This window comes from Vulpes vulpes, chromosome 16, assembly GCF_048418805.1.
Source record: "Vulpes vulpes isolate BD-2025 chromosome 16, VulVul3, whole genome shotgun sequence".
Classification (NCBI taxonomy): Eukaryota; Metazoa; Chordata; class Mammalia; order Carnivora; family Canidae; genus Vulpes; species Vulpes vulpes.
In genome coordinates, this window is record NC_132795.1 from 15,366,593 (window position 1) to 15,394,281 (window position 27,689).

A 27,689-nucleotide genomic window follows, 5' to 3' on the forward strand; every position below is an offset into this window, starting at 1 on the left:
TGTGATGGCTCTAAGTGGTTTCCCACTTCTGGGAAAGGCCTTCTCATCCTGGTGCAAACACGTGTGGCAGCCTGATGTCCCCTGATTCAGGTACGACGTTTAACCTTTTCATGTCATTTATCCCCTAGCACCACAGACGTGTCTACATAACACTAAACATCTCCGCACACCCCATGCACAAACGCCAGCCAGTGTGCCAGTTGCACTCCCACAGCGGATGCTGTAGGTCTGACCCACAGAATCCCAGACATCGCCAATAAGTAAACTAGGCTCTCCCCAGACCCAGTAATTCCTGCTTAATTTCCCCTGGCGAAGTACTGAATTTCGAATCGTGCTCCTTCTAGAAAGCAGAATTTCGCAAATATCACGAGGCGGAGTCCCACAGAGTCAGCAGGGGGAAGCCGAGGAGGGCGAGTAGGGTGGATGTCGCTGCTCTCGCGACGACGGGTACAGGGAAGTCTCTCATCGGACCCTGCAGTCGGTCCAGCAATGTAAGCTCAGCGCGCGGCGCATTTGGGGGAAACCTGAACGACACTAACCGCGTAAGGTCAAGCAAACAACGGGCGGGCCCTTAAAAAACAAAAGTGCGTTGTGGAGGGTTTTCATCTGAGGTAAAAAAAAAAAAAAAAGAAAAAAGAAAGTAGGTGCGTTGTGGAGGGTTTTCATCTGAGGTTAAAAAAAAAAATAGGTGCGTTGTGGAGGGTTTTCATCTGAGGTAAAAAAAAAAAAAAAAAAATAGGTGCGTTGTGGAGGGTTTTCATCTGAGGTAAGAGCGGGTCTACTCCGACGTGCGGGCTCCGGAGTCCGGGTCCGCCTCTCGCCTCCCCACGGCTCGGCGGACGCCTCTCTCCGGAGGCCACTTGGGGGGCCTCGGGCTGGCGCCCCCCTCAGCCGCGCGCCCCGCCCCCCCCAGGCGCCTTCCTTCCCTCAGAGCCGCACTCCGGCGAGACGCCCCCCTCGGAGCGACTCCAACGGGCGAGCGGCCCCCGCAGGGCGGGGCGGGGGCGGCGCGCACCGGGCGCGGGGGGCGGGGCGGGAGGGGAGCGCGCCGCGCGGGGGCGGGGGCGGGCGCAGGTCGCTCTCCGGGCGCCGCTCCCCTTTGTTCGGCTCCATTGTGTGCCCCTTCCTCCTCAGGCGCCTCTTCCGGCGCCCTGTGCGCAATTTGTGAAGGGGCTTTGGGTGCGTTTTTCTTTTCTTTTTTCTTTTTTTTCCTCCCCCCCCACCCCGGCTCATTTCTTGGTCCGTGAGGCCTCCCGGGCGCGCCTCTCCTCGCGGCTCCCCGCCGCGGCCCCCGAGCGCGGCCGAGGGAAGCGGGAGCGCCCCTCCCCCCCGACGGCGGCCCCGCCGCGCTCGCGCCCCGCGCCTCCTCCAGGCGGCAGCCTAACCCCGCTTTCCGACCCTCGACCCTCCCGCCGGGCCGCGCCCCCGCCCCTCCGGGGGGCGCAGCCTCCGGGGCTCCGGGCACCGGAGCGAGGCCCGGAGGCCGGCGCGCCGCCCCAGCCCGGCCGCCTCGGCGTCCCGGGAGCCGGCGCGAGCGTCGCCGCGGCCCTCCCCGTCCCTCGCGCTCGCGCTCCCGCTCCCCGGCCGCCGCGCGGCCGCCTCAGCCCCCTTATATAGCCCTCTAAAAATAGCTCGCCTCGCGCCGCCTTGTAAGGCAGCAGGGAGATCCGCGGTCGGCCAATCGGCGCTCGCCGCCAGGGCCAAGCCCCGCCCCGGGCCCCGCTCCGCGCTCCCCATTGGTCCTCAGTGACTTCATGAGCCCCCTGTTTACCTTACATGGTCACACGCGGCCTAATGGACGCCCTCCTCCGAGATCCCACGGCTGCGCGGAGAGCCGGGCGGAGGGGGGGGGAGTTTGGGGAGGGGGAAGAGCCGGAGGAGGAGAAAAGGAGGGGGGGAGAGACTACAAACTAGCAAGGATGGGGTGGGGGGTGGGGAGGGAAGGGAAGGGGGGGAGAGAGAAGCGATCGCGAGAAAAAAAAAATGCAACCTCCCAAAATAAAGAGCAAAGATTGCATTAGGAGCGAACAGCGCTGCAGAAATAGATGGCAGCTTCGTGTCAGTGAGTTTGCATCCCCCTTCCTGATCCACGAGCTGGAGTGATTAGAGCCCTGGAAGGGAATTGTTACTCCCGTGGAGAAGTCCCCTTTTCCTGGCAGCCGTCTGCACTTGTACACGCTGGATGCCTCTCTCCATCCACCCCACTCACTCTCTCCTCTCTCACCTCCTCTCTTCCTCTCTCCTGCATTGATTTTTTTTTTTTTTTTCCTTTTTAGTTGACTGAAACAAAACAAAACAAAAGGGCCACTGGATGTCTGCCTTCTTGGGGGGTGAGCCAGACAGACTGACAAACAAACAGACCCAACTGTGTTCGGGGGAGGGTTTCTCCTCCCGTTTTGCCCGGCAGCAGCAGCATGGACGTGTTGGCTAGTTATAGTATATTCCAGGAGCTACAACTTGTCCACGACACCGGCTACTTCTCAGCTTTGCCATCCCTGGAGGAGACCTGGCAGCAGGTGAATGATTTAAATTACTTGTGTAAATCGTGTGGTGGCGGCGGAGACGCAGGGGCTGCGTTGGTGTGGGCTCGGGGGTTGAAAAAATTTTTGTTTTGTTTTTTGTTTTGTTTGTTTGTTTTATTGTTTTTTTTTTCTCTCTCTCTTTCCCCCCCCCCCCCCCTCGCTTTTTTTTTTTTTTTTTTTGGCTGTTTGTTGTTTAAAATGTTTTCGGAAACAGTCATCTGCGCTTACCTCTCCACCCACCTTCTAACCCCTTAGTGTGCTGAGCTGAGCAGCCGGTGTGAGCTGCCTGCGTTTCAGTCACCAACACACATCCTTGCGCACACGTTGTCGGGCTCACTGTCCCCAGCACAGACCTGCGTAACTTCTGGGGTTCGGAGGACCCGGGTGGGAGGGTGGTCTGGGGCTTTATGAGCCACTGATGACAGGGTACTGCGTCCCTACAGGCTCCAGTTCTACCTACTGGTACCTTAAATCAGCTCCAGTTCTTTTCAACTGGTGCTTGGCGACCGTCAGATGGGGGGTCAGGAGGTAGGAGCCTAGCGGAGTGTTTCCCCAGTAATCAGCGAGTGTCAATAAAAGATAGAAACTTGATTTTTGAGACGACAAGGTGGGCAGAAGGGAGAGGAGCCCCGTGACAAAAGATACTCAAGGATGTCTAGGAGGAGGACGGGAAGATGCATCTGTCTCGGGGCTGACCATGCATTGTGGATTTCCCCCAGTGCAATGCCTCTCTGTACGTGTCCTTGTTTTTCTTCTCTTTTTTTTCTGTTTGGGGTCCCTCCCTGGTTAGAAGGCACTGCCTCTGACAAAGGGTGGTGTGCGCTTCCACGCCTCTGACTTTGTCTTAGAGGACTAGTTAAGAAACTCCTATGATGCTGAAGGGCACTGATGCCAAGTTGGCTAGGCGTCCCACTGAGGGCAAAGTGGGTCTGGTGACAAGTTCACTGGGCTTTGTGAAGTGGAATAAAGAAAGTGCTGGTCAGTGGAAAGTGCTAGATCTGCTGCGGAAACCAGTCGTTTTCTCAGCGAGGATTAGGAGCTGCCGAAGGGACACCCTGCAGGAAAGATGGTGGGTGGGGGGCGGGGGGGGCTATGGGTATTCTTTAAAAATGCTCCAGTGTGCAGCATGGAACGTCCAAGAAGACAGTCTGGATTTGCACATCGGAAGTGTGAACTCGCACAGTCCATCTTGAAGAAACCAGCCTGCCCTTGGGGAGGACTGCGAGAGGCTTGGTGTGTGGCTGCTCATGTAACTTCGCTCAGTGACAGCAGCTTGTTAAGGCTAATGAACGGTTGAATTTCTTCTGCCAGGATCCAAAGCGGGATTTGCCAGCTTGAGGCTGGGATGTAACAGTTGCTGCTCTAGCGAGTGAGGTTTGGCGTTGGGCAGAGGGAGCAGAGTGGCAAAGCTGAGCCTCTGACTGTACCTTTGTTATTAGTTGCTGTTCTCCCCTGATCAGAGGCGGCGAGCTGTCCTCCAGGTGCTGTGGCCTCTGCTGTCTGTGTGTCCACCATCCGCTGCTGCCCAGGGATGCTGGCACAGACCCTCCACTTTGTCTCTGAGTGCACACATAGTTCACGCGGTTTTAGCGGAAGGCATTTCTTCGGCGCATCCTTTCCCCCATCCCTGATGAGACTGTCTCGTGAAGGGTCTCCCTAGATCTTTTCCTCCTTTTATTTCACACGTGCTAGTGGAGTCAAAATGTGGCCAGCATTTCATTCTCCGAAATAGCTTTCATTTCACATTGTCAGCCCATTGGTGTCAAACCGGTTGCGTATTAACAACTGTCTAGACAGGTTAGGGTAGGGAATCTGTTGATTTAGTCAGTCTGCCCAAGGCAGCCCTTGTTTGTGACTAACTGTTAAGCAGTGTTGGAGGGAAGAAAGTTGGCTTTATTTGTTGCAGCGTTCCCTCCTGATGAATCACACAACTTTGTTTTGGTTCAAGTTTTCACAGTAGTAAAGCCTGCTTTTGGGGAAGGCCTCTCCAGAGGAAACCTGCTTTTCTAGATCTGGTTAGACCATCCAGGAGAGAGTCTGGATCTGTAAAGAAACATCACTGGTTTGGTAATTAGGGGATGTATTAGATCTATTGTTTCCTCCGAAGTGAAGCCTTCTGTGCTTTTCCTTCCCCCTCCTCTCCTTCCCCCTCTCTACTTGCCTCCCTCAAGGAACCTCTAGCTTAGTTTCTATCAGCAGGCCAAGGAATCTAAGCCCCTCTCCCTCCACACACACCTCCCTCCTTACTTCTTGCCTTAACCCTCTCCAACTACTACTCTTACCTTAAAACCCTTTGCCAAGCTATTTGAGAGGCGTGCTCACAGTCCATACCGAAACATAACTTGTGGGGAAGCACTCCTAAATAAGATATCACTCCAAGGAGCTTTCTGCTCCGGGCTCCGTAGTCACAACTGCTCGCAAAAGGTGACTGTGACTCTTAAGTTCATGCTGATGACAAAACCTCCAACCTCCATCTCTTCCTTCCTCCCGCTCCCGACCCTCCCCGACCCCCCCACCTCCCATTGCTGCTTCTGAGTGTAAGGAGGGGGGATGGTTATAGACAACTGTTGGGGCCAGATCAACCATCAGATGGTGAAATTTTGAGACTCCTTTGCTCAAAATGGCTTAAGAAGATTGCCACAAAGAACCCCAGGCAGGAGGAAGTTTCCTGATGCTCTGGGGTAATCAGATTTTAGAGGTCAGATGAGGAGCAATTATTAGATGTTCTCTGAAAGTGAACAGTGTACCTGGCCTTGAGGAGATGAGCAAAATACAGAGATTCCAATAATTTGATTTGGTTTGTAGAGAAAGGGTAGCTTGGATGATAAACCCAAGAACATCTGTGCATTTGAAAATTAAGGATGGACTCTTTGGGGATTTTATTTTAAACTGTAGTCTGGGGTAATTGTCCTCCTTAATAGTCAGTGAGCTTGGGAGGGTCCTCCTGTCACGGGGAGGGGGGGTGCCATTTTGACATTGGGCAATGATGTCTTTAGCAACATACAGCTCCAACTCTGAAAATCATTGCCGATGTAATTTTAAAATCCAGATGGACATCCTACATTAACAGCTCTCCATTCCTGGGCTCTGACTGCATACTTAAGCACTTGGCCCAAGTAACATCATCTCGGCCTGTCATATAACTGTAAATTACACTGTGCTTATGTGGTCTATTATTTTATGGAATTCAGCTGACGCACAACTCTTAAGGCTACCAGCCTTAAGTTCTTTGGAAACTTGCAGGAAATTTTCCAAGAGCTGTCTGAGCAAAAGTAGAAAAAAGTCAAAGGTAGGACAGAAGCCGGAGTAGCTTATAGGGTACCACTTGATGATGGATAAAGGGAAACACATTCATGAGTTTTGTTGCCAGTTCTAGAAATCATGATTTTTCTGGGCCCCTTCCTGACTTGGAAAATAAAAAGGGTTTGATATGATACTCTTGGTTATTTTTCTCCAAGAAGCTACAAAGACTTTTCAGAATTTGGATAGATTTTGTATACCTAGCCTGCTCTTTCACGGGTGGAGGTCAAGTAATGAAGTTCTAAGTCTTATTTGCATTTAGCTTTGCTTCATGCCATTGAGGAGCATGGTATGTTTACTTGAAAACTCTTATGGAATTATGCTTGTTGTTAATGCTGATTCATAATTGGCAGATGGGGTCAGTTTCAGGCCTCCTTTTTGCTCAGAGAAAATTTTCCACTGCTACTGGAAACAAATAAATAAATCATAGAACATTCCTCCCTCCTCCCCCACTCCCCCATTGTTTTAAACTAATGGCATACTTGGCTACTGTACCAACTAAAGTGTCCCCATAACACTGCAATTTCATCTTTGTTTCAGGCACCCTGGAACGCTTTTTACAAGGGCCTTTGATATGAGGCATCTCTAGGGGACAACCTACAAAAATGGTTGCCTTCCAAGAACAGCCTCATGATACAAGGGATGGGATTTGTTCTGTGAGCTACACTGCTTCTTCCTCTTTATGGTGATCTTGCCTTTGCACTGCCTTCTACAGGCCTGAGCAGCCAGGTGCTGTCTCAGCCAGAAAGACAAAGCAAACTGTAGGGTCCCTGCATCTGCAGGTTTGCCTCTGTCCCCAATTTGCTGAAAACCTTGTCATGAATTAGAATTTCTTGGCAACAGCACCACCCAGGGAAATTTGGAGACACAAAGGAGCCTTGCTAACCACACTGAGAGGATAAAATAGCTGGCTTTTTTTTTTTTTTTTTGTATGTTATTTGTGTGCTCTTCAGTTACCATAATTTTTTTTTTATTTGAAACAGTGACTTGGTAGATGAAAAAAAAAAGAAAACTGTCCTGTTATTCAGATTTTCTATGTAAGGATGCAATCACTAAATACATGTAGCTTTACAAATGAAAGCACATGTGAATGCAATCAATCACACACTTAGCCTTTCTTTAATAGACTCGTTTCCATGTTCTTTTTAATAGCTACATCTTTGTGTAGATTTAGGGGCTCACAAACATGATCATTCGGTCTACCTGTTTGCAGTTTGGTATTCTAAAGTGAGTGGCTGTTACACTGCAGATGTTTTTACTACATCTGTCTCTTGTGGGGGGATAAAAGAGGTGGTGACTTCTTTGTTCTCTGTGAAACTCCCACCCCCCACTCCCTACCCTGAGGAGAATAGGATGTTGGGGTCCAATCCAGTTAAAGGGCAGGGCAGAAGATGCACTGTGACAGCCTCACCCTGAAATGATTTATGTATGGGTATGTCAGAGACCTTCCGTGTTCAGATGTGGGCTCTTCCTCCCTTCCAGCCCATTCTAAATATAAATGCCAGTGGGGGCTATTTGCCTCTCCACTTAAATGAGAAGAGTTTAGAGAGGGTCCTAATGGGCCTTTTAGTAGCCACTCTTATAAATCTTTAGATTCTTTTCCCTTTAGAGAATTCCTGTTTTTAACTTTTTGAGTACAAGAAGGCATTGCAGTATTCTTTAATCACTCTGTGCCCATTGCGTAAAGGATACAGTTTACTCTGGCCAGCCCCAACTGGAATTGCTGATGCCCCTGTCTCTGCAGTTTGTAGTAGTGTGCAAGGGTTGCTTGTGTGTGTGTGTGTGTGTGTGTGTGTGTGTGTGTGTGTCTGTGTGTTTTCCCCTCACCTATGCTGGACCCTGTGACTGGCCAATGCAGAGAATGTCTCTGTGATTCTGGTTTCACTCAGTATATCAGTTAGCATGTATGTTGGAATTGGGATTTGCTGAAAGTTTAGGACAGCTCCCCAGTTTAACCTGAGTGGTGCCAGAAGAGTGAGGGGTGGAGAGTTAGTCTCTCTACAAATAAACCCCTTTGTTTTCCTGAATCATCTGAATGCTTACTTAGCATAAACAAGTAGAAATGTTTTAACCCAAACTGCTGAATCTTAACAAGTACAGTGATTAGGAAGCTCTACAACTGCTAATGGTTTAAAGTCGGCGGAACAATTTTCAGTATCTAATCATTAATGTTACATGTAACATGGGCAAGTGAAGAAACACTCCTGCATCCTGTTCTGTTTTGTGCTTACCCAGGAACATCCACCTGAGAAACCCTCCTTTTTCAATTTAGTTTAAGAGTTCCCAAAATAATTGAAGTATCGCCATTACCAGGACATGCGTTTACCTAAAAATGATCATGATCTTGTTTGCCTTTATCTGCAAACTGCTGATTTGGAGAATTATTTCTACTGCCTCGAGTCCTTTTTGTTTTCCTCACTTGGTATTCTGGCGTGATGGAGAATTTGCTAAGTGTCTTGCTAAGTGTGTTGTGTCCATTTCTCCCTCCATTAGAGCAGCTTCCAGCAGCCCTCTCCACCACGTGTGGTATCTTGATATTAGAGCCAAGGGTCAGCAGCAGCCGTGGAATATGGGTCTAGTGGCAGCCTGTTTGAGCTGCAAGTGACTTTTGATTTCATAGCGATACCATTCCTGATTGAGCTGGTGGATGCGGTGGGTCACACCTTGTGAGATTTCCTTTGTTTATATTAAAATGTGGAAAATACTTCACAGTAAATACTTCATTCCTTAATTCTGGTTATGTGCAAAAATACTCTTTGGGTGATGCAGATACGGATTTTGCCCTTGACTCCAGGAGGGGAGAGTAATAAGCATGTTCAAAATTAAGTGATACAGAATCAGAGTGTAATTGCCAAAAAAAAGAAAAAAAATTTAAGTCCTGTGATTTTTTGAACACTGATCTGTGCCTGCCTGGACTTACCCACTTTGCCACAACCTTGTTTATAAAACATGCTTGAGATTTACTAAGTCTCTTTGCTCTTTTAGCCAATGGCATGTTGGGGCTGGTGGCCCTTTTGGGGCAGATGAATATACAGTGTGAATACACATGTCCATAATGGCCAGGAAGCAGCATCCATGTCTGTGTCATTCGGAAATGATTAGAGATAATTAAAATAATTAATGTGGAGCCACATGTGATATCTATTTCTGAATATGGGTTTATTGACATTTCCTGAGGGTCATATTGAAAGTCAGGCCTCAGGCCTTGTACTAAACTTAGGAACATAGAATCTTGGAATTTCAAATCCTGAAAAGGGTCTTGGTTTCTTCAGTTCTAAAACGCTGGTGTTGGACCAAGCGGTTGTTAAAGCAGATGAAACACTGAACCCTCCAAGGTCATATAGCTGTTGTTAACACTGATGGTTTTTCCAGGGTTCAGGACTCTTTTGGATGCCCACATCAGTTTGCTTGCTTTTTGTTACACTGAGTATACTTTTTCACTTCTCATTCTTACCTCCTCTCTCTTTCCCTCCTTCCCCTTAAAGGGAACAAGACCCCCCCTTTTTTTTTTTACTTAAAACACTCCTAGTACATGGGATTTTGGAATTGTCCAAGACTTAAACCAAGCTATTGAATATCTTGGTGAAGGTTTATGAGTATGATTTAATCCCTTTTCAACTTGTATAATAATTTGTGGTAACCTGGAAAATGTACACTATCCTGAAAAAAACAAAAGCCCCCAATTACAACTCTAGTTTTATTTCGATAAGGTCTGTCACTTAAATGATAACAAGTGGAGTGGGAGTAAGGAGGGTGCATGACGTATACAGTAGGGGGTTGAGATGGATCATAGAACTGGGGTTCTATGTTAGAAAGCATTAAATGTGAAATGGCTTTGTCTCTGACACCTTGCCAACCAAGGGACTGCATCAAACTGTAACAGCAATCGTGCCAATTCAGGAAAAAAATATTTTGAAATTTAAAAAAATTTCTGGAGCAGGTTGTATGGGCAGTAAGGTTGTAATATTTTACAAATTTAAATTAAAAACAAAAAGCTACATATTGAGATAAGCAGTTGGGAAGAAAGTCAACTTCTGTGAGCTTTTCAGAATGTCCTTTTGGTGCTGGTGGATGAAGTGGGCCTAAGTCCAGTGTGCCTCCTGAAAAGGGAAATGTAGGGTGCTCTTCACCCCTTTGCTTGGTGATTTTTGTCCTTCTTTACCCAATCTTGGGGAGTTATCATGGAGAGAATTCTCTGTGGGAACTCATCTCACTGTCTGTTTCACCTCTATGATCTTAGAAGTTGCAGTTTCCTCTCCAAATGGAGATGTCTTTATATCCTCAAAGGTGTATCCTGCATCTCCAAATCCAGATGTTTGCCAGAATTTCAGGCCCCATTTTGTATTAAAAACATGGGACTGACAATAAAGACTTTGGGGTTGTCCCATGGTCACCTTGGCTAAATATGTCCCAAAGCTTGAACTCAGCAACTTCTTTCCTCTTTTCTGGCTTCCCAGTTTCTTTTATCGAGATGACCTTTCTTCTTGTGATCTAGGTTTGAAGCTCTAGTCGTCTTTGGCTACTCTTTTCTCTTGCACCCAGTCAGGTAGAAAATCCCACTGATTTGGCCCATGCAGTACTTCACCATGGCCTTCAACTTCCGGCTCCCTCTGCCATTCCCCAGGGCAGCCCCTGACACCTCCCCTGGACTGACCTTATACCTCCATCACTGTGTTTTCAAGCTGTTGATGTCTCCCTGTTGCACATAGAATGAGACCAAAGTTCTAAGAGTCAGGACATTCTAAGATGTTCCAACACTCCGCCTGGGTAATAGTCACAGTTCCCTCTTTTATGTGCAGTAAATGCCATCTAAATTGGATCACTGTGCTTTTCCTGCTTCTGTCTTTATTTCTGTCATTTTCTTCAGCCTTTCCTTCTTCTTCCCTCTTCTCCTCTGATCCTATTTGTCCAAATTCTACCCGTCTTTTAACTTTCAGATGTTTGCCACATCTTCCAGGAAATGCCTTTCCCTTCTCTTGGCTGATAGTAATTGCTACTATTTCCACACTCTTGTGTAGACTTTTTAATTTTTCATGATGCTTTTTAGTTTTGTCTTATAGTACAGCTTTCCTTTCTTCCTTTCTTTCTGTTCTGTTGACTTGTTTTTCCAGTTAGGTGATTTGGTTTAGAGCAAAATCAATGCCTTGGTTATAATTTTGATAATCAACTTTAAATATGTAACCTTTCAGTCTCATAGAGAGCCTTGTACACAGTAGGCATTCGATAGGTAGGGATTATGATATGATGGTGAGTTAAGTTTTGACTATGTCTGCAACAATGATTCCCATTGCTGCACCCTGGACCAATCAAATAAGTATCCCTTTAGGTGGAATCCAGGCATCAATGTTTTTTAAAGCTTTTAGGTGATTTCAGTATTCAGCCAAGGCTTTGAGCCATTAAGCTATGGAGAGTTATTATCAGATATATCAGAGTTGCAAGTGCCTGCTGCTTATATAGAAATATCTGCTTTCCAGTGTAAGTTGGAGTCTAAGTGTAATAGAGATTTAGAATAAAGCAGGACGGTGCTGGTGGATGCACTTCGTCCAGCTCATTGGTTAATAGCAACAGCCCAAGCGTTGTTTCATCCTTCTTGTTTTGCTTTCCCTCGCCTTAAAGTGTCAAATGCAGTCCCATTTGGCCCACATTCCTGTGACCCACTAGAGGTTTGCTTAACCTGGTCAAATTCCATTTCTGGTACCTTTGTGGTGTTGGGCATTCAACTGCAGCCATGCCATGCTTCAAATGATTCATTCTCGGCAGGCCCTCGACCATGATTTTCCACTTACCTCAGCCTGCTCTGTGGTTTTAAAGGGATGGATGCATGCATGAACATCTGTTGGAGGATGCCAGGTAGGCATTAAGTAGCAGCTCTCCATATTTCTTACTGACCTCACTGTTTGGAAGTAGACTCTGTTTATAAAGGGTTTCAAAGGACCCATGTTTCTAGTAAGAGAAGTGAAAATAAACTGTGGAAGAATTGCCACTGAGGACATTCAGGCAAGGAGGCTGCCTCCTTGTCCGTAGAAGGCTTAGCTCTTGTGGTAATGACCGTGGCATGTGGTGATCTTCACAAAGAAGCCTTAGAAATGCCTCTATATCACACTGTGATGTTTGCAAAAATGTATGTACTGTAGCTACATCCTTTTATCTATAAACTGTCTTTGATGGGGGTATGGTTGGCAAGAAAGAACATCATGAGAGGAGCTCAGAGCTTAGGGTTGAAGGATGCCTTTTGGAAAGCTCAACCCAGCTGTGAAAACGGCAATTAGCTGTGGAGCAATTGCTGTGCAAGGGAGTGCCTGTGTGCTCCTGACCCTTCTCGCAGGCTCACCTTCCGGAGCTCAGTTAGCAGGAATTCAATGGAGTGGTCCTAGTGCTGGCTCTTATTTTTGGAGAGGCAGCAAATTTGTAAGCATACAGAGGAGTGGAAATAGATTCCCCCCACCACATACCTTTTGTGCTTTTGGTGTTTGTTCAGATGGCCACTGTAGACCCTGTTAATGGAGCACAGTTCCTGCCTATGGTGGGAGAAGGTGTCTGCTGTGAGGAGGCCCTAGGTAGAGCTGACTCTCCTGTGAGCCACCCGACATGGCGCTAAATGGCAAAGTGAGTTGCTGGCTTCGCTTCTATGTTCTAAGATTGTTCAGCCCTTACCTGTGCATTTGCCTCTCTACTTGAGGGTTCTTGCTTTTTTTTTAGTTTGGACCAAGAGATCATTTCCTTCGTGATGGGGATTTTCCTATTTGCTTGGGAGAGTCTAACAAGCATCTCTATTAAGCATTTGTTCAGAAGGGCTCAGGGTATTTTGCTCATGGTCTCTTGTCATTAGCACATTCTTTCTGTAACTAAGGACCAGGCAACTATTACAGAATTTCCCATTTGGAGGTGAGAAAATTGAAGCAGGGGAAGATTAAGCAAGTTGTCTTCTCATAGCTGCAAAGCAAATGAGTTGCAAAACTAGTGGTGGAACACACTTTCCTCTTCCCTCTTTCCACTTGGTGACTCTTCCTGTCTTTGTAATAAGCATTATAATAATATCTAATATATATCAAATACTCCCTGAAGATGATCTCATTTGAACACCTCATATGCAGCATTTCATTTAATCCTCCCAACCCTGTGAGATACAGATTCCATATAACTCAATTTTACAGATGGAGACATTGAGGTTGGAGAAGTATTAAATGGCTTGAAAGTCACACAGCTTGAAAGTGGTTGAGCCAGGATCCAAACCCAGGCAGTCTGTTCAACACTCTGAATTTTTAATATTTTTACTGATGGTTGGTGAGATAGGAGACACAAGGGCAGAAGCTAAAAGTCATCGCCTGGCAACTATGGACCTGTATGGATTTGAACAATTCTCTGGTCTGTCTTCTTCCTGGGGCTTGGTTCTCTCATCTGTGAAAGGACTGGGCGATGCTGTATCTCCTTCAGGTCACAGTGTTTGGTGGTAGTCAAATTACATGGAGGTTTTGGAATAAGGGAGAGCTAAAACCTTGAGACAGTCCATGTCTCTAGCCTCATTTTATCATTTGTGGAATTGAGTTAATAATGCCGACATAAGGGCAGGCATGTTGGATCTCTGGCCCAATGTTTGGCATTTAGCATCCACTTAACAAATGCTTGTTCCTTCTCCATTTTAAGCTATCTTGCCTTTCTTCAATAGCAGTGCAAAGCGGCACAATGCTCTTTTTATAAATGGTATTACTGATCTGTGACACCAGTGATCCTGGAGTGTCTAAGAAGATGACTGATGGAAGACAGGGCAAGAGAGAGGTCTGGGCATTGGGCATGGTATCCTTTATTCATCCTAAAGAGGAAGCTCTTATGAAGTCACTTGTACTTAGAACTGGGGAAAGCCTAGCAATACCCATTGTCCTCTGAAACTGGGCCTATGTGACATGTTGGAATTTGGCTGGCCTGCTCATATACATTTCCAACCCATTCCCCTTTCCTTCTTTCCAGTCTTATGACTTACTTCTCTTAAGTTTTTCCAGCATGTGGTTATTTTTTTTTAAGAGCCAGAATTAGGCATATATAACATAATACAGCGCTGGTTACTACACCTGCCATTTCTGCCTTACCTGATGACTGAGCTTACAGCAGCTTATGAGAGTGAATCAGGTTTTATGAGATCTATAAATATCTCAGATAGGATTTTTATTTCATTTTCCTCCTTCAAATAAGACATAATGGAAGCACTCAGATATACAAGGAATATTCTTTCTGTGATAAAGTAGGGCGTTTTTGAATTGGCCTCTGAAAAGCAATAATTTGATGTGGTTGTTCGTGTTGGGTGTTTTATGGGGGAGGGGGAGAATCATGCATATGCCGCTATAAAACTCCAAGATCATTTCCTCATATTGAGGGTTTAGCCCAGCACCTATGGAGAGATTTATTTCAGAAATGCCAGCCCTGTGTGCAGACTCCTTCTGAGGAGTGTGTATATTTGTGTTTTCTTAGATGTGTAGAAACCAGGGACGGAGGGTCCCCGTGGCTGGCAGGAGGGGGCTCCCTGAGTGAACATTTCCAGTTCTTGTCTAGCCTGCTTCAAGCTATCCTGAGGGAATATCTTCATCCTTCTCCCCACATCATAGATTTCCTGGGAAGACTTCACTTAACATATCAATGAGATCTTTTTCCCGGAATTTCACTTTAAAAAAAGCCCTAAACTTAACACTATTAAAAAACAAAAACAAAAACAAAATCATACATTAACCAGTATCAGGAATGGAAAGGATTTTTCTTCTATTGCTCTTGAGAAGTATCTAGAAGGAAACTTGAACATGTAACTTTAAAAAAATTGTATTTAAAAACCAAGCTGTCAGGGCTCTAAGTACCCCGCTTTTTCTGCCTGGAAAATGGAAGACAGGAACTCCATCTGCCAAATCTAATCCAGGGCCATTGTGACAAATTTAACTGCAGGTGTAACTATCTGACTCTGACTACTTAACTTTTTTTTTCTGTTTTGTTTTGATTTTACAACCTCTCTCTACATACATCTTCCCCAGTTCTCTTTGTGTTTAACTAGATGGTAATTTATTCTCCATGTGAACTTAGTATACCTGAACCAAAGACATGCAGAGGACTTTTGCTTTAATATCATTTATTTTTTTCTATTTAGTATCGTCTCAGTGTATAATGTAATCCTACCATTTTGGTGCTCATCATCAAATGATGTGACTCTTTCCTTATGGGTAGAGCTTACCTTAGGGTAGAACTAGGAAAAGTTAGATTATCAGAGACACAAACAGGAAGCTCCTCGGCTGAACTGGCTTGAAGAGGTGTTTTATTTGGCCAGCGTACATATTTCAATTTTCTTTTTAATTTGAATGTTTTTAGATAGATTATGCAGTTGTCAGTTAACCTTGTCCCCATTATTTCTACCTAACTTCATTTTTGATCTCTAACCTGGTGAGCATGCATTTGAATTTATGACCCCTCGACTGGCAGCTCTCTAACACACTTGCCCCTTGAAAATGCTATGATTTGGGAACAACCTTTATTTCTCCACCCATTCTCAAACTGGATTGCTTTCTACTCTCTCCCAGAATTCATTTTCATTGAATCTTAAATTTCTCTGCCTTGTTGAATGTCTTTGTTTGGAATTCTGTTTTATACAGGAGCTTCCAAATTGCATCTGAATTTCTCCTAGTCATCCAGGTTCTGTTGTAGATCTTCAAAATCTGGGATGGAAAGGACCATCTGGTTTACCCCTCTTCCTGCCTGGGCTGAGCAGTTGCTCCAGAGCATGTTCATTCCTTATTGGTATTTGCAACATTTTCCAATTTGGAAACTGAGTTTCCTGTGCATACAGCCTCTTTTTGGTCTAAGTGAGAGCAAAATGGGACAATACCAAACAAAAAATATTTTCTGGTCAGATAGACCTTATTACCAAATGGCTGCTATTGTCAGGGTTTCTTTTGTAATTCTTAACTGGTCAGTGGTGGGAAAAACTCCTTTTTGGGGAAGAAAAACACATAAATTGTGAAGTTTCTTAGTCTGACATAGAGGCATGTTGTACAGAATCCCATTAACAGCTTTAATTGCTAATTTTTTGTTGAGGTGGGTTTTATATGATTTGTTTCACTGACGAAGTGATGCTTTCTGTGTGAAGAACTCCAGGGCATTATAATAAAGTACTTTCCTGAGATTCAAGTAATTTGCTTTTTTCCTACTCTTGGCATGCAAATACTGCCAGCAAGCACTTGGCCTCCATTTTCTAATGCTTTCAGAACGCTGTTCCACATTAGAGGTATTTAAAAAAATTTATTATTTTATATTGGCTCCCTTATATTACTAAGGATATCACTTAGGTTGGCCAGATGGTGAATTTCAGAGTCATTCTTTCCTATTTCAAAAAGCCATTCCTTTGAAATACTTGATGTTGGGGGTTCCTCCTTCTGTTCTCCAATCTCCAATTCCCTTTCCTTTTTTTTCTTTTTAAAAGCTTCTGAATGCTAAGTAAAGGTCCAGGGTCATCATCTTGTTAACATACATATTAATTACTTTTAAACTTATAACTACTTATTTTACTGTGTGAATTAGCTACCATTAAAATAATTCTGAAAACATATTTCAAGGAAGGAAAGAAGGCAAGGAAGGAAGGAATAAAAGAAGGAAAAAAGGAAGGAAGGAAAGAAGGAAGGAAGGAAGGAGGGAAGGAAGGAAGGGCAAGGCAGACATTATGTGGACTTAAAATGTCCTTACACAGTATTCTTATTGAAAGAGAAGCAGAATGCAAAAAAATCTTTGTCTCCCTAACCAAGTTGTGTCTGACTACTTTTTCTTCTTGCTTTTGCATCTTGCGTCTCTTCTTTATGCTCCCTATTCATAGAGACTAGAATTTTACAAATATTAGAGTTTGAAGACCATTGAACGCCTTGCTGCAATCCCTCTTCCTCCTCCTCAATTTGCAGATAAACTGCTGAAGCCTTAGAGATCATTGTTTAAGTCCAAGCCAGTACTGGACCTTCAAGAATTGTGATCTTTTCAATAGTTTAAATGCATTCTCATGTTAACACAATGCATGGTGCAGCATGGCTCAAGGCAATGCCTCTTAAAGAGTGGGCTGCAATTCTCAAGCTTTAAGAGTATGGTGTTAAATAATAACAAACGACCATGGGAGGCAGTATTTTCCCCTTTTCTTCTTTTTTAATCCTTGTGGTTAAATCAAGGAGAAAGACTCAGCTTTGTGTTAATATGTCTCCAACACCTTTTCTTCCTTTCTTCTCCATCTTCTCTTTTTACTTTTTTGCTTTCTCATTTTCTCTTTTCCCTTCTCCTCCTTTTCCTCCTCCTCCTCCCCCGCCTCCTCTTCCTTTTCTTCTCATAAAGAGAGATCTCAGACCCAGAGCTTTTGGTAGGCAAACATCCAGCTAAAAGTTAGTATCAGGTTGGTTTTGTTGTTTTTAATTTTATGGTTATCTTTTATGGATGGACATTTATAGGAAAAGTATTTTAAAATATATGCAGCCTTAATACATAATGCCTAAGGCAATTAAAAAAGAAAATGATAGGGAAACGATTGTACAAATGGAATGCTGAAATGTCCACAATAGCCAAACTGTGGAAGGAGCCTCAGTGTCCATCGAAAGATGAATGGATAAAGAAGATGTGGTTTATGTATACAATAGAATATTACTCAGGCATTAGAAACGACAAATACCCACCATTTGCTTCAACGTGGATGGAACTGGAGGGTATTATGCTGAGTGAAGTAAGTCAATCGGAGAAGGACAAACAGTATATGTTCTCATTCATTTGGGGAATATAAATAATAGTGAAAGGGAATATAAGGGAAGGGAGAAGAAATGTGTGGGAAATATCAGAAAGGGAGACAGAACATAAAGACTCCTAACTCTGGGTAATAAACTAGGGGTGGTGGAAGGGGAGGGGGGCGGGGGGTGGGGGTGAATGGGTGACGGGCACTGAGGGGGGCACTTGACGGGATGAGCACTGGGTGTTATTCTGTATGTTGGTAAATTGAACACCAATAAAAAATTAATTTATTAAAAAAATGGAATGCTGATTTGGTAAAAATACATAAAGGTGGAATGAAAATGAAGTTTGGGAAATACTAGTGTGACAGAAAGTTTAAGGGATTTGGAGTGAGAAAACCTGGAATTTTATCCTGACTGTAAATATAAACTAGGACAAATTGTTAAACTGCATTTTCCCATCTGCAATGTGGGGATTATAACAGGATTGTTATAATCAAATGATATATGGATGTGAAACTGACTTATAAACTCACATGCTATACATACAATGTTAATGTTTTCTATTCTGTGGTAGGAAAGGCTTTTGTTTAAAGCCTTAAACTAGCACTTCTTGTTGACTTTCTTCCTCATGGTTTCTGTTCAGTTTTCTGAGCAGAAATATAGTAGCTTATTTGTTCAAATAGGGCTTTTATGTGTGCCTTACTCATAGTACTTGGAAAAACTTTTCCTACTGGTTGTCTAAAAGTAGGGACATAAAACTCTGATTTCTTTGTGTGTGTGTTAGCCCTTACAAAAAATTTTGAAAAAAATAAACTTATTTTATAGTTATAGCATGTCAAAATTTCTGGATAGAAAACATATTTGGCTTAATTTTTTTAGATACATTTAAAAAATTATTTTACCATGTATGAAATAGTTGTGTGTGTATCTGTGTTAGTACCCAGGGATGAAGGAAGTTTGGGGTTTGTGTAGAAGTGAGAATTCTGGAGACAGTTTGCTTCTGAAAGTGGAAGTCTCTGTGGTTAAAATGACTCATTAACAATGTACTGTCACATGTTGTTAGATGATAAGAAAATGGGGACTTACCTGGATAGGAAGTCCTAGACTTACCATAGCCTCTTAGCTTGACTTCCAGGGAAACCCAGCTTATGTCACATAAGGATTGGAGCGACAGAGCACCATGTGTGCTGTCTGGGACATGAACTCTTATCTCAACCTAGGGCAACCCTAGTAGGACGTAATCGTAGATAAGAAGGGAGGTAGATCTCTCTGACAGGACCACACTGACTCAGGTCAGGATACTCAGGTCTCCATGCCACTTAAGACGGATACCATATTTGATGAGGACTTAGGAGGCCAGAGTGTCAGGTCCAAAGTTCTACTCTCATACTGCCTCACCTGGAACACTGGTGAAAATGAAGGCACTTCTGGATCTCTGTGAGGGGCTACCAGAGTTTAGTTCGTCTCTCTTTTGGGGTTGAGTGACTCTATCTTTCTATATTCATTAGAAGCGGAAGTTTGTACCTGGGATGGCCCTGGGGGAACAGCTAGTGTGGTGGCTTGGCATGGATCTCTCTTGCTCTGTCTGCTGGGTCAGATTGCAGACACAGCTCTCCCCTCACTGTAGGTAGAGTGGAATGAGGTCCCTGAAGCTCACAGCTTCCAGTTTGCTCTGGCTCCAGATTCTCAAGGAAAAGTGGAGATGAAGAGGGACAGGAGTGTCATCCTCTCAACCCACTTCTATAGGGATTTATCAGGACATCCCTTTGGCTCAACCTCTCACGTGAGAAATTTGATTCTGGGGTCAGGAATGTGACAAAACACTTGAGTATGCAGTTGGGTTATTGCCATCAGTGTGATTTGCAGGGAAGTATGGCCATAAAATGCCTGAGATCATGAATTGGACGGACTCCCCATCTGGAGAGCCATACCTTTCTCTGCAAAATTAAATATTTATGTATTTTTAAGGTTTAGTTTTGATTTTTAAAAAGAGGATAGAAACATACTCGACTCCTAAAAGAAAAATAACATAAAATGCTTTGAATCTAGTGGTAGCATTCCCAAGTTCACAACAAATAGTTTGATTGGAAAACGTTGTTTTATCCCTTAAAGAAAATCAAACCAGTCCTAAAACATTTCAAGAGCCAGCTGATGTGCAGCACTGGCCAGTGGACACCATGCAAGCAGCAGAGGCCAAGGACTGATGTTGGCCTTCAGCACATTATGTTTCCAGGAACTTGGTTATTGTTGCTTCTTCCTTCTCCACCTGCTTTAGGGTTCCTCTGCTGTGGCTTTTCCCATCAAGCACTAACTTATTTTCTGTCTTTAAAAATACTTTTTATTTTGAAATAATTATAGGCTCAGCAGTAAGTTACAAAAATGCAACAGAGTCCCTTCACCTCCCACCCAGCTTACCTAAATGGCAACGTCTTATATAGTTATCCAGTGATGGCTTGGTTTCTTTTGAGACACTTCCTCTGAGGAAATGGGGTGGGTATGGGAGGAGGAAATGCCTAGTAAAGTAGGGGGTGGAAGGAGCTATGGTTGAGGGTAGGGAGGCAAGCTAGAAGGAATTTAGGCCTCCCCCAACTCAGTCTCTTTGCAGTTGGGGTCTCATGGCTGTTAAAATGAAAAGCCAATTATCTTCTGTGTAAATGAGGAAAAAGAGAATGAAAATGTCTATTATACACACTGATATACTTAGCATTTCAAATAAAAGGATATATATAAGTACTTGTTGACAGTTTGGGGGAAGGAAGAGAAGGTGTTGGGGAGTGAGGAAAGGGAAATTTTTACTTTTTATACCCTTTCTGTTCCATTTAAATGTTTTTGCTTTCACGTATGTTCATTACATTTTGGTTTTTTAAAGAGCAATCCAGGTGATGGAATAATGGGCCACTTATGTTTCCTCGTTATATGTTGTTCTTTTAAAAGTCTTACATGTTACTTTAAAAATTACCAAGCTTCTTGGGAGAATCAATAATTTGGACTGTTAACAACTGTCTATAATTCTAGCACAATTGCTGTTCTTTTAGTGCAGCCAGTAAATGAAGACCACTTCTCCCCTCCCTAACGTATTTGAGAAAATAGATACAAGAACCAGAGAGTTAGAGGTTAAATATCAGGTTTATCATTGATAAAGGTGGATTTAGACCCAGTTAGTTGGGAAGGGCCATTTCATTCTGGCTTCCTAGTCTTGCCTCCACCTCTTGCTAGTTTAGGGGCCGACCCATCCAGGAAAGTGTATGATCCACAAAATAGCAGGATTCCCCAGGTCTACTTGTCCCCAAGGTGCTTTCCCCATGGTAGGGGATAGAGTCAAATCCTCCAGGGAGGGGTCAGGGTGAAGAGAGATGAGTGAGCACTGTCCTCTTTTTCTCTTCTCTTCTCTTCTCTTCTCTTCTCTTCTCTTCTCTTCTCTTCTCTTCTCTTCTCTTCTCTTCTCTTCCCTCCTCCCCTCCCCTCCCCTCCCCTCTCCTCTCCTCTCCTCTCCTCTCCTCTCCTCTCCTCTCCTCTCCTCTCCTTTCTGTTCTCTTTCCTCTCCTCCCCTCCCCTCTCCTCTCCTCTCCTCTCCTCTCCTCTCCTCTCCTCTCCTTTCTGTTCTCTTTCCTCTCCTCTCCTCTCCTCTCCTCTCCTCTCCTTTCTGTTCTCTTTCCTCTCCTCCCCTCTCCTCTCCTCTCCTCTCCTTTCTGTTCTCTTTCCTCTCCTCTCCTCTCCTCTCCTCTCCTCTCCTCTCCTCTCCTCTCCTCTCTTCTCTTCTCTTCTCTTCTCTTCTCTTCTCTTCTCTTCTCTTCTCTTCTCTTCTTTCTGTTCTCTTTCCTCTCCTCTCCTCTCCTCTCCTCTCCTCTCCTCTCCTCTCCTCTTCTCTTCTCTTCTCTTCTTTCTCTCTTTCTCCTCTCCTCTCCTCTCCTCTCCTCTCCTCTCCTCTCCTCTCCTCTCCTCTCCTCTCCTCTCTCTTCCCTTCCCTTCCTTTCCCTTCCCTTCCCTTCCCTTCCCTTCCCTTCCCTTCCCTGTCCCTTCCCTTCCCCCTCTTTTTCCACCCATTATCACGAAACACTTACTTTCCTGAGCAAGAGTGAATAAAGGAAGTAAAAGGAAGTTTGGAAGTTTTGCTTCCAGGATATTCTGGGAGATATTTATTTCTGGGAGAGAAGGGCCCTCAGGGAAACAAAATTCAAGGGAAAGCCTTCGCCCTACTCAGAAAGAAGTCTGAGGGGAAGGAGCACCAGGCCTCCAGAGGAGGGGAGAAAAGAGCCTCACAAAGCAAGGGGGAGGACTCAGGGTGCAGGAAAGAAGACAAGGTGAAGCAGTGATGGTGTTACATTGGTCTGTCTGACTTGAGGGAAGGGATCAAGGGTCCCCTGTCCTTGGCCCTGGTAACACCTGCCAGAGAGAGACTGGGAGTAGTCAGGGAAGAGGAGTAACCCAAGGTGTGTTTGCTTCTAGTGGGTTTTGAATTTCACCAACCTCACCTGTAAGTAAAAATGGAAAGAGTTTGAGGACTATAGACCAGCAGCCTTAATGGAAGAGTGATGTAGGTGGAGAGGATAGAACAGAAGACTCTCATGTCTCTAAAACATTCTGGTTATGGGGACTCCTTTGTCCTTTATATGTCCACCTGTCCACCTACCTCTTCTTGGCTACTTCACATCAGAACAGAACTCACTCCTAGTTCCTGAAGTCAACTGGCCCTTGCTGATCAGAGTATGTCATTCATCAACAAGAGATGAAGACATTAAGATAATCATACTGATACATAATAAACTATTGAGATTATTAAGAAGGAAATAGAGTGCTTAATTTTGTAGCTATGATTCATTGCTCTGTGTTTTTTTTTTTGTGGTGGGAATTCTGTTTCTTTAGGAGTTTCTCAGTGGTGCCTTGTTTATGAATAGTTGTTAGTTGCTCATCTTATGAGAGGGAGTGAAGTCAAGTACGACCTTTGTTGCCATCTTGATGACATCACTTTCCTGGTGCTCTTTAATTAATTAATTCAATTTCTCTCTCTCTTTCTCCTTCCCTTCCTATTTTTTGAGGGCTTTCTATATGCTAAGCACTGAGCTAGGTGCTGAGGATGTAGTAGTGCCCCAGGTAGACACTGTCCCTGCTCTTGTGGAGTTTAGAGTCTAGCAGTGGACCCAGAAGATAAATGCACGTAAAAGTATGCATTGCCATGGGGATATAAGGAAAAAGACAGAATGCCAAGAGAGAATATTTCTTTTGTGATTTTCCCAGTCACATCTGAAATAGTTAAGGAATTTTCTTGTTCATCTCACAGTTCTTTTTTATACTTCCCCAAAATGTTCTCAAAATGTTTTCCTGGAAGTTTACAGTTACCACTCAAAAGGAATTTAAAATGGAACAGACATTTGGGGTTGACAAAACTTAGAACCTTTAGAAGTTTTATTTCATTTATTACTAATCTCTTGGGTTTGTAACTTCCCTGCTGTGTTTGTGCCTGGAGTTTTAGTCTTGCAAAGTAAAGGAGTCATCACATTCCATATTCTATTGATATTGTTGGCATTGTATTACTGGTTAAAGGTTTTGTTTGCAACCTTAACTTCTTTTGTAATAGATTTATGTTATTCCTTACATTGAAAAGAAAATGAGGGAAGTAAAGTAAAGGAAAAGTTAAAAGTCTTCTCCATGTCACATAGCAAATCGCAGCAGACAAGACATTTTGACTATGCATGTCAGTGAAGGCCTTTATGATACCTTACTGCACATCCTTTGTAACAAAGTCTGAATATGTAAACCCAGAGGGTGGTTTATGGTCATCAGTTGGTGCTAGTTTTTAAAAATATAGATATGATGAGCATTTCTGCCCCAGGAGTAATTGGCAAGTTGCCATTGTCCCCTGTTGAGTGATGTGAATAGTATCAATAAATGTATCAAGCTGTATTTGTCTGATTCTGACGTGGTATGTAGTTAAAGGGAAAAAACCTTTCTGACAAGTGTGATACTACTTTAACAGCAAATAGATTGAATTGATGTAGGTATGATTTGCACAGGGGATGTTTAACCTACTATCTAGAATTGGAGAAGCTGAAGGCAATAATGACTTTACAAAGATAAGACGTTTGCTTGATCTGCATGATTGAAGGAAGGATTTTGGGATGAAGATGTGTCTGAAAATTTAGTTTACCTTTAATGTCTGCCAATTTGTAACCTTGTAATGCCAGTTACTGTCACTGTTGAGGGAGGATGGCAGGATAAAGGAGAGACTAAGACGTATATCATATGAAGGGAAAGATGAAATGAACCCCTCTCTGGTCAATGGGTGTGCACAAGATTTGTTGGTGGCACTGACCTGGTTCTATAGGTAGTGGGATTGAGTCATTTGACCTGTGAGTGGGAAGTGGTGACCCAGCTGGGTAGGAGTCCTAGACAAATCAGAGGGGACACAAGGATAGAGTTGGTGGTTTCATTTCCATTCAGGTATAACAATAGCTTTGTATTTTCTTTTGATGGAAATACTTAAAATGTTTATTTTGGTACTTGTAGGTAACCCAGGAAAACTGAGTGAAAAATTAGCAACAATGGGATGCTTTAAAATTGGAGACTGCAGATGAAAGACCGTCACATCTGAATGTTGTATTTAAAATTTTGTCTTAGGTTAGCCCCCTGGCATACCTTTTGGAAATCTATAGCATACAGAAACTCTGCCTTGCAGACCTTGCTCTGTCCAGCTGTACTTTCTTTCACTATAACTCCTCCACCAAGGGCAAGATTTCTATGGGAGGCTGTCAACACCAGGTTCATCTGTTGAGCTTACATGGCAGCTGCCTCCCCAGAGTTAAGACTTTAATGAAGCATCCTTTCCCTCGGAGCCAGCCTGCTTCTCCCTGCCTTCTTTCTCCACCCAGGCATAGAGCAAAGCCTTCTCTTATGATATTGCAAAGTTAATAACGCTGCTCTATTGATTTTGTGAGCCTCTCAGTCACTGGGGAATGTGTGGGGGATGGGGCCAGCACTCACAGCGCGCTTCCTCCAACTCTTTTTCCAGCCCTGGAGCTTTTGTTTTGAATCTGGAAGCTTCCAACCAGGGCTGGATTTCCAAAGGTCAAATGTGCCTGCACATTTTGTCCTTAATGAGTTAGCTCTGCCCTGAAGCCCTCACTGAACTCGCCAGTGTTCAACCTGAGCAGTAGGAGCAGTAGCTTCATAACCAGATCCAATTGCTGACACTCCACCCTTGAGAAGTGCCTCAAGGAGCCACAGAGGGTTATTGGCCAGGAGAATGTGGTCATAAATGCATGTCTACAGGAATGGGTGAGGTTTCCTCTTTGCTTAGAAAGCCAGAAAAACATCAACAGAGAGAGACTACAAAGGAGAAAAACATCCAGGCACTGAACCTTTGGTCCTTTCACCACCAAAACATTTGATGATTTTTAATGAGGGAATTTTACCTTTTTTTTTTTTTTGAAGATTTTATTTATTTATTCATGAAAGACACACACACACACACACACACACACACACACACACACACACAGAGAGGCAGAGGGAGAAGCAGACTCCATGCAGGGAGCCCGACATGGGACTCGATCCTGGGATTCCAAAGGCAGATGCTCAACCGCTGAGCCACCCAGGCGTCCCCACCTTTTTTTTTTTTAAAGGAGGGGGGGATATTTTTAAATCATCTCCTTTCCTCTTTTGCTCTTTCTTCTCTTCCACGTTTTCTTGTCCTCTTCTCCTGTTGCTTTAAACCTGGTGTGCACCGATTAACTGATTTGTAAGGAACTTACGTTTTTTTCATATGATGAGAATTTCTTAACTTTTTGCCTTGGCTACCAGGAGACTCAAGGCTGAATTTAATTTAATTTAATTCTGGGCTTGATTCAGTAGCTTTTTTTTTTAAGCTAAGATTTTTTGGGGGGCGAGGAGTAATAGTTATTTGTCTTCTTTTGTTCTTATTTTAAAGAGTATTACATGTGTCCTTTAAATTAGGAGTATAAATCTGAAAAGGAATATGCCTCAGGTGATTGTTTAAAACATTTAGGTTCAGGAATATTATGTGGCAACATTAATATGACCACTGGGCCTCACTACTGTCTTTTGAGCTCTAATCTTTCCCTGAACTACCACTGAACATCTAGAGAAACAGCCACTGCTGTTCATAAGTATAAAGGCTGAGGTCAGAGCAAATGGAGGTGTGGGTGGGAGGCTCTGAGGCCAGAGCATTATCAGCCAAAAATAGTTGGCATTTTCTAGGCCCTAGAGATTTGTTTCTTGCTGTCCTATAACATGTACCCCATGCATCAGAACCTCTAGGCTTCTCATCCTTTTCCAAATACATAGGGGTGCTTTCATGTGTCTGCACTATTGCTCGTGTCATATGCTCTTTCCAGAATGCCATTGCTCCCTTTCTCCACTTGACAAAAGCTCACTCATTTTGCAGTCTAGCTCAACTGTGATTTCTTTACATGGCCTTCCCTGACTTCTCCAAGAGAATGAATTCTTCCTTCTTTATGTTGCCATAATGCTTTGCTTACTCTTTTTATTAGTCACACATTTGTACCATGTTATCTTTAATCATATACATTTCTGTCCCTCTTTCCCTACTATACCGTGGGCACATTGTAGGCAGATATTGAACCATAGATTCCCTGAAGTCTCTAGCAAAGTATCTGGTATAAAGTAGAAGCTCAGTAAATAATTGTTAAATTAATGTAAAGGAAATACAAGATATAGTACGTCCCCCTGAAAGGCCAGCAAAGTTCAAATGGTTGTAACCTGCTTATCCTAGCAGAGTTCTTTTTCTCTGGTCATTATCCTTTTGGGTAAATCTATCAGTCTGATCCAGTCACTCCAGAGAAGAGTATGTAGAGATAATAGTGCCTCTTAATTAAGATTTAAAAGAATCACTTAAGAAGTATTCATTGAGCAGCTGATTATGCCAAACACTGTGCTTTAGCCCAAGGGAAGTTTAAAACTTGGTGCCAGACCTCCAGGCTCTTGTAGATTTGTCATAATTCTTACTGTCTTCTGCATGACATTTCATGGTGCCGCCTCTGCAGATTTCCATTCTTGTGACAAGATTCTTGTTAAGAGCAGAGATCTAGGCTGAGTGGTGCTGGGCAAGAGTAGCTGAGCAGAAGACTACTGGGTTTCTCCTTAAATAAAGATTTTCAGGAAAACGATGGCAAGTGTTTACACAGTCCCCACAGTCCTATTCCTTGACTCTTTTGCTAATGGATGTGATCCCCTGGGTCGCCGTAGGTATTTGAGTTTGTGAATACTGACCTAGATTTATCCAGAAGGGCATTGTTAACTTCTGGAGTAAAGCATCTGTAGAAATGCCATTTGTCTACCTCAGCACCTCAAGGACAACCATGTGGCCTTGTATCACAGGAGACTGGCAGAAACTGCAGTCCAGAGTCTAAAATTGAGGTACTTAGAGTCCTGGTACTCCTAAAGGCCAAGGGATCAGAATAGAAAATCCCACCTTCCTCATGCCTTGCTTCCCTTAGGCAGGCAAGATTTGATCATGAGAAGCCAAAGACCAAAAAGGGAAGCTGACTTGAGGAAGACCAAAGCTGATTATAGAGGAGGAGCTGGTAAAAGTCCTCCCGACTTTGATCTATATTCTCTCCATGACACTGCATTGCCTTTGACTTTATATATCCATAAAAAGTCCCAAAGTTGAAGGATTATGATATCCTAGATTGATTAGGCAAGGAATCCTATACAACACTAATTAACTTGATTTTTAAACAAAGATGGTCTTCTACCACCATATGTTTCTGAATCACAGTAATGTTCTTCACCCATTGGCCATCTACTTTTCTAGTTTGTTACTATCAGATGATTATAAACAAAACCACTTTAAAAGTAATGTTTAGGTTTCATGTAGGGAATAGGGCCAAGAGTCAGTTTTGCCCTTGAGCTGATCTGCTGCCCAAAGTTTGATGGATTTTCTTGGTTAGAGGTATGTAACCTGATAAGAGGCATTGGCATCCAGGATTTTTATGCAGGAATGAGATGCTTGCTGTTCATCTATTTTCCATTGCTGCTATTTTTTCCCCTCTTCTTGCAGCGTCTATTCCTTCCATGTCCTTTTTAAAGCTGCATTTTCTATTTGACTATTTAACAAAAGAGAAGAGTGATTGATAATACATACTGGTGGTGTTTAAAATGGGCC

The 27,689-nt window shown here is 43.7% G+C and overlaps 1 protein-coding gene across 7 annotated transcripts in view; it reads left to right on the plus strand.

Moving 5' to 3' along the window:
* Window positions 1-389: 389 nt before the first annotated feature.
* KLF7 (KLF transcription factor 7) overlaps window positions 390-27,689 on the plus strand; it is an 87,613-nt gene continuing 60,313 nt past the window's right edge. Inside the window, exons 1-2 of one of the 7 annotated variants that reach the window (XM_072742466.1) lie at window positions 390-491; window positions 2,277-2,516. In XM_072742466.1, coding sequence (XP_072598567.1) covers window positions 2,415-2,516 — 102 coding nt within the window. In that variant the 5' untranslated portion in view covers window positions 390-491; window positions 2,277-2,414. Of the gene's footprint in view, window positions 492-737; window positions 767-1,047; window positions 1,180-1,778; window positions 2,517-27,689 lie in introns of those variants that run through there. The other 6 variants (XM_072742467.1, XM_072742465.1, XM_072742464.1 and 3 more) reach the window with 6 other exon arrangements.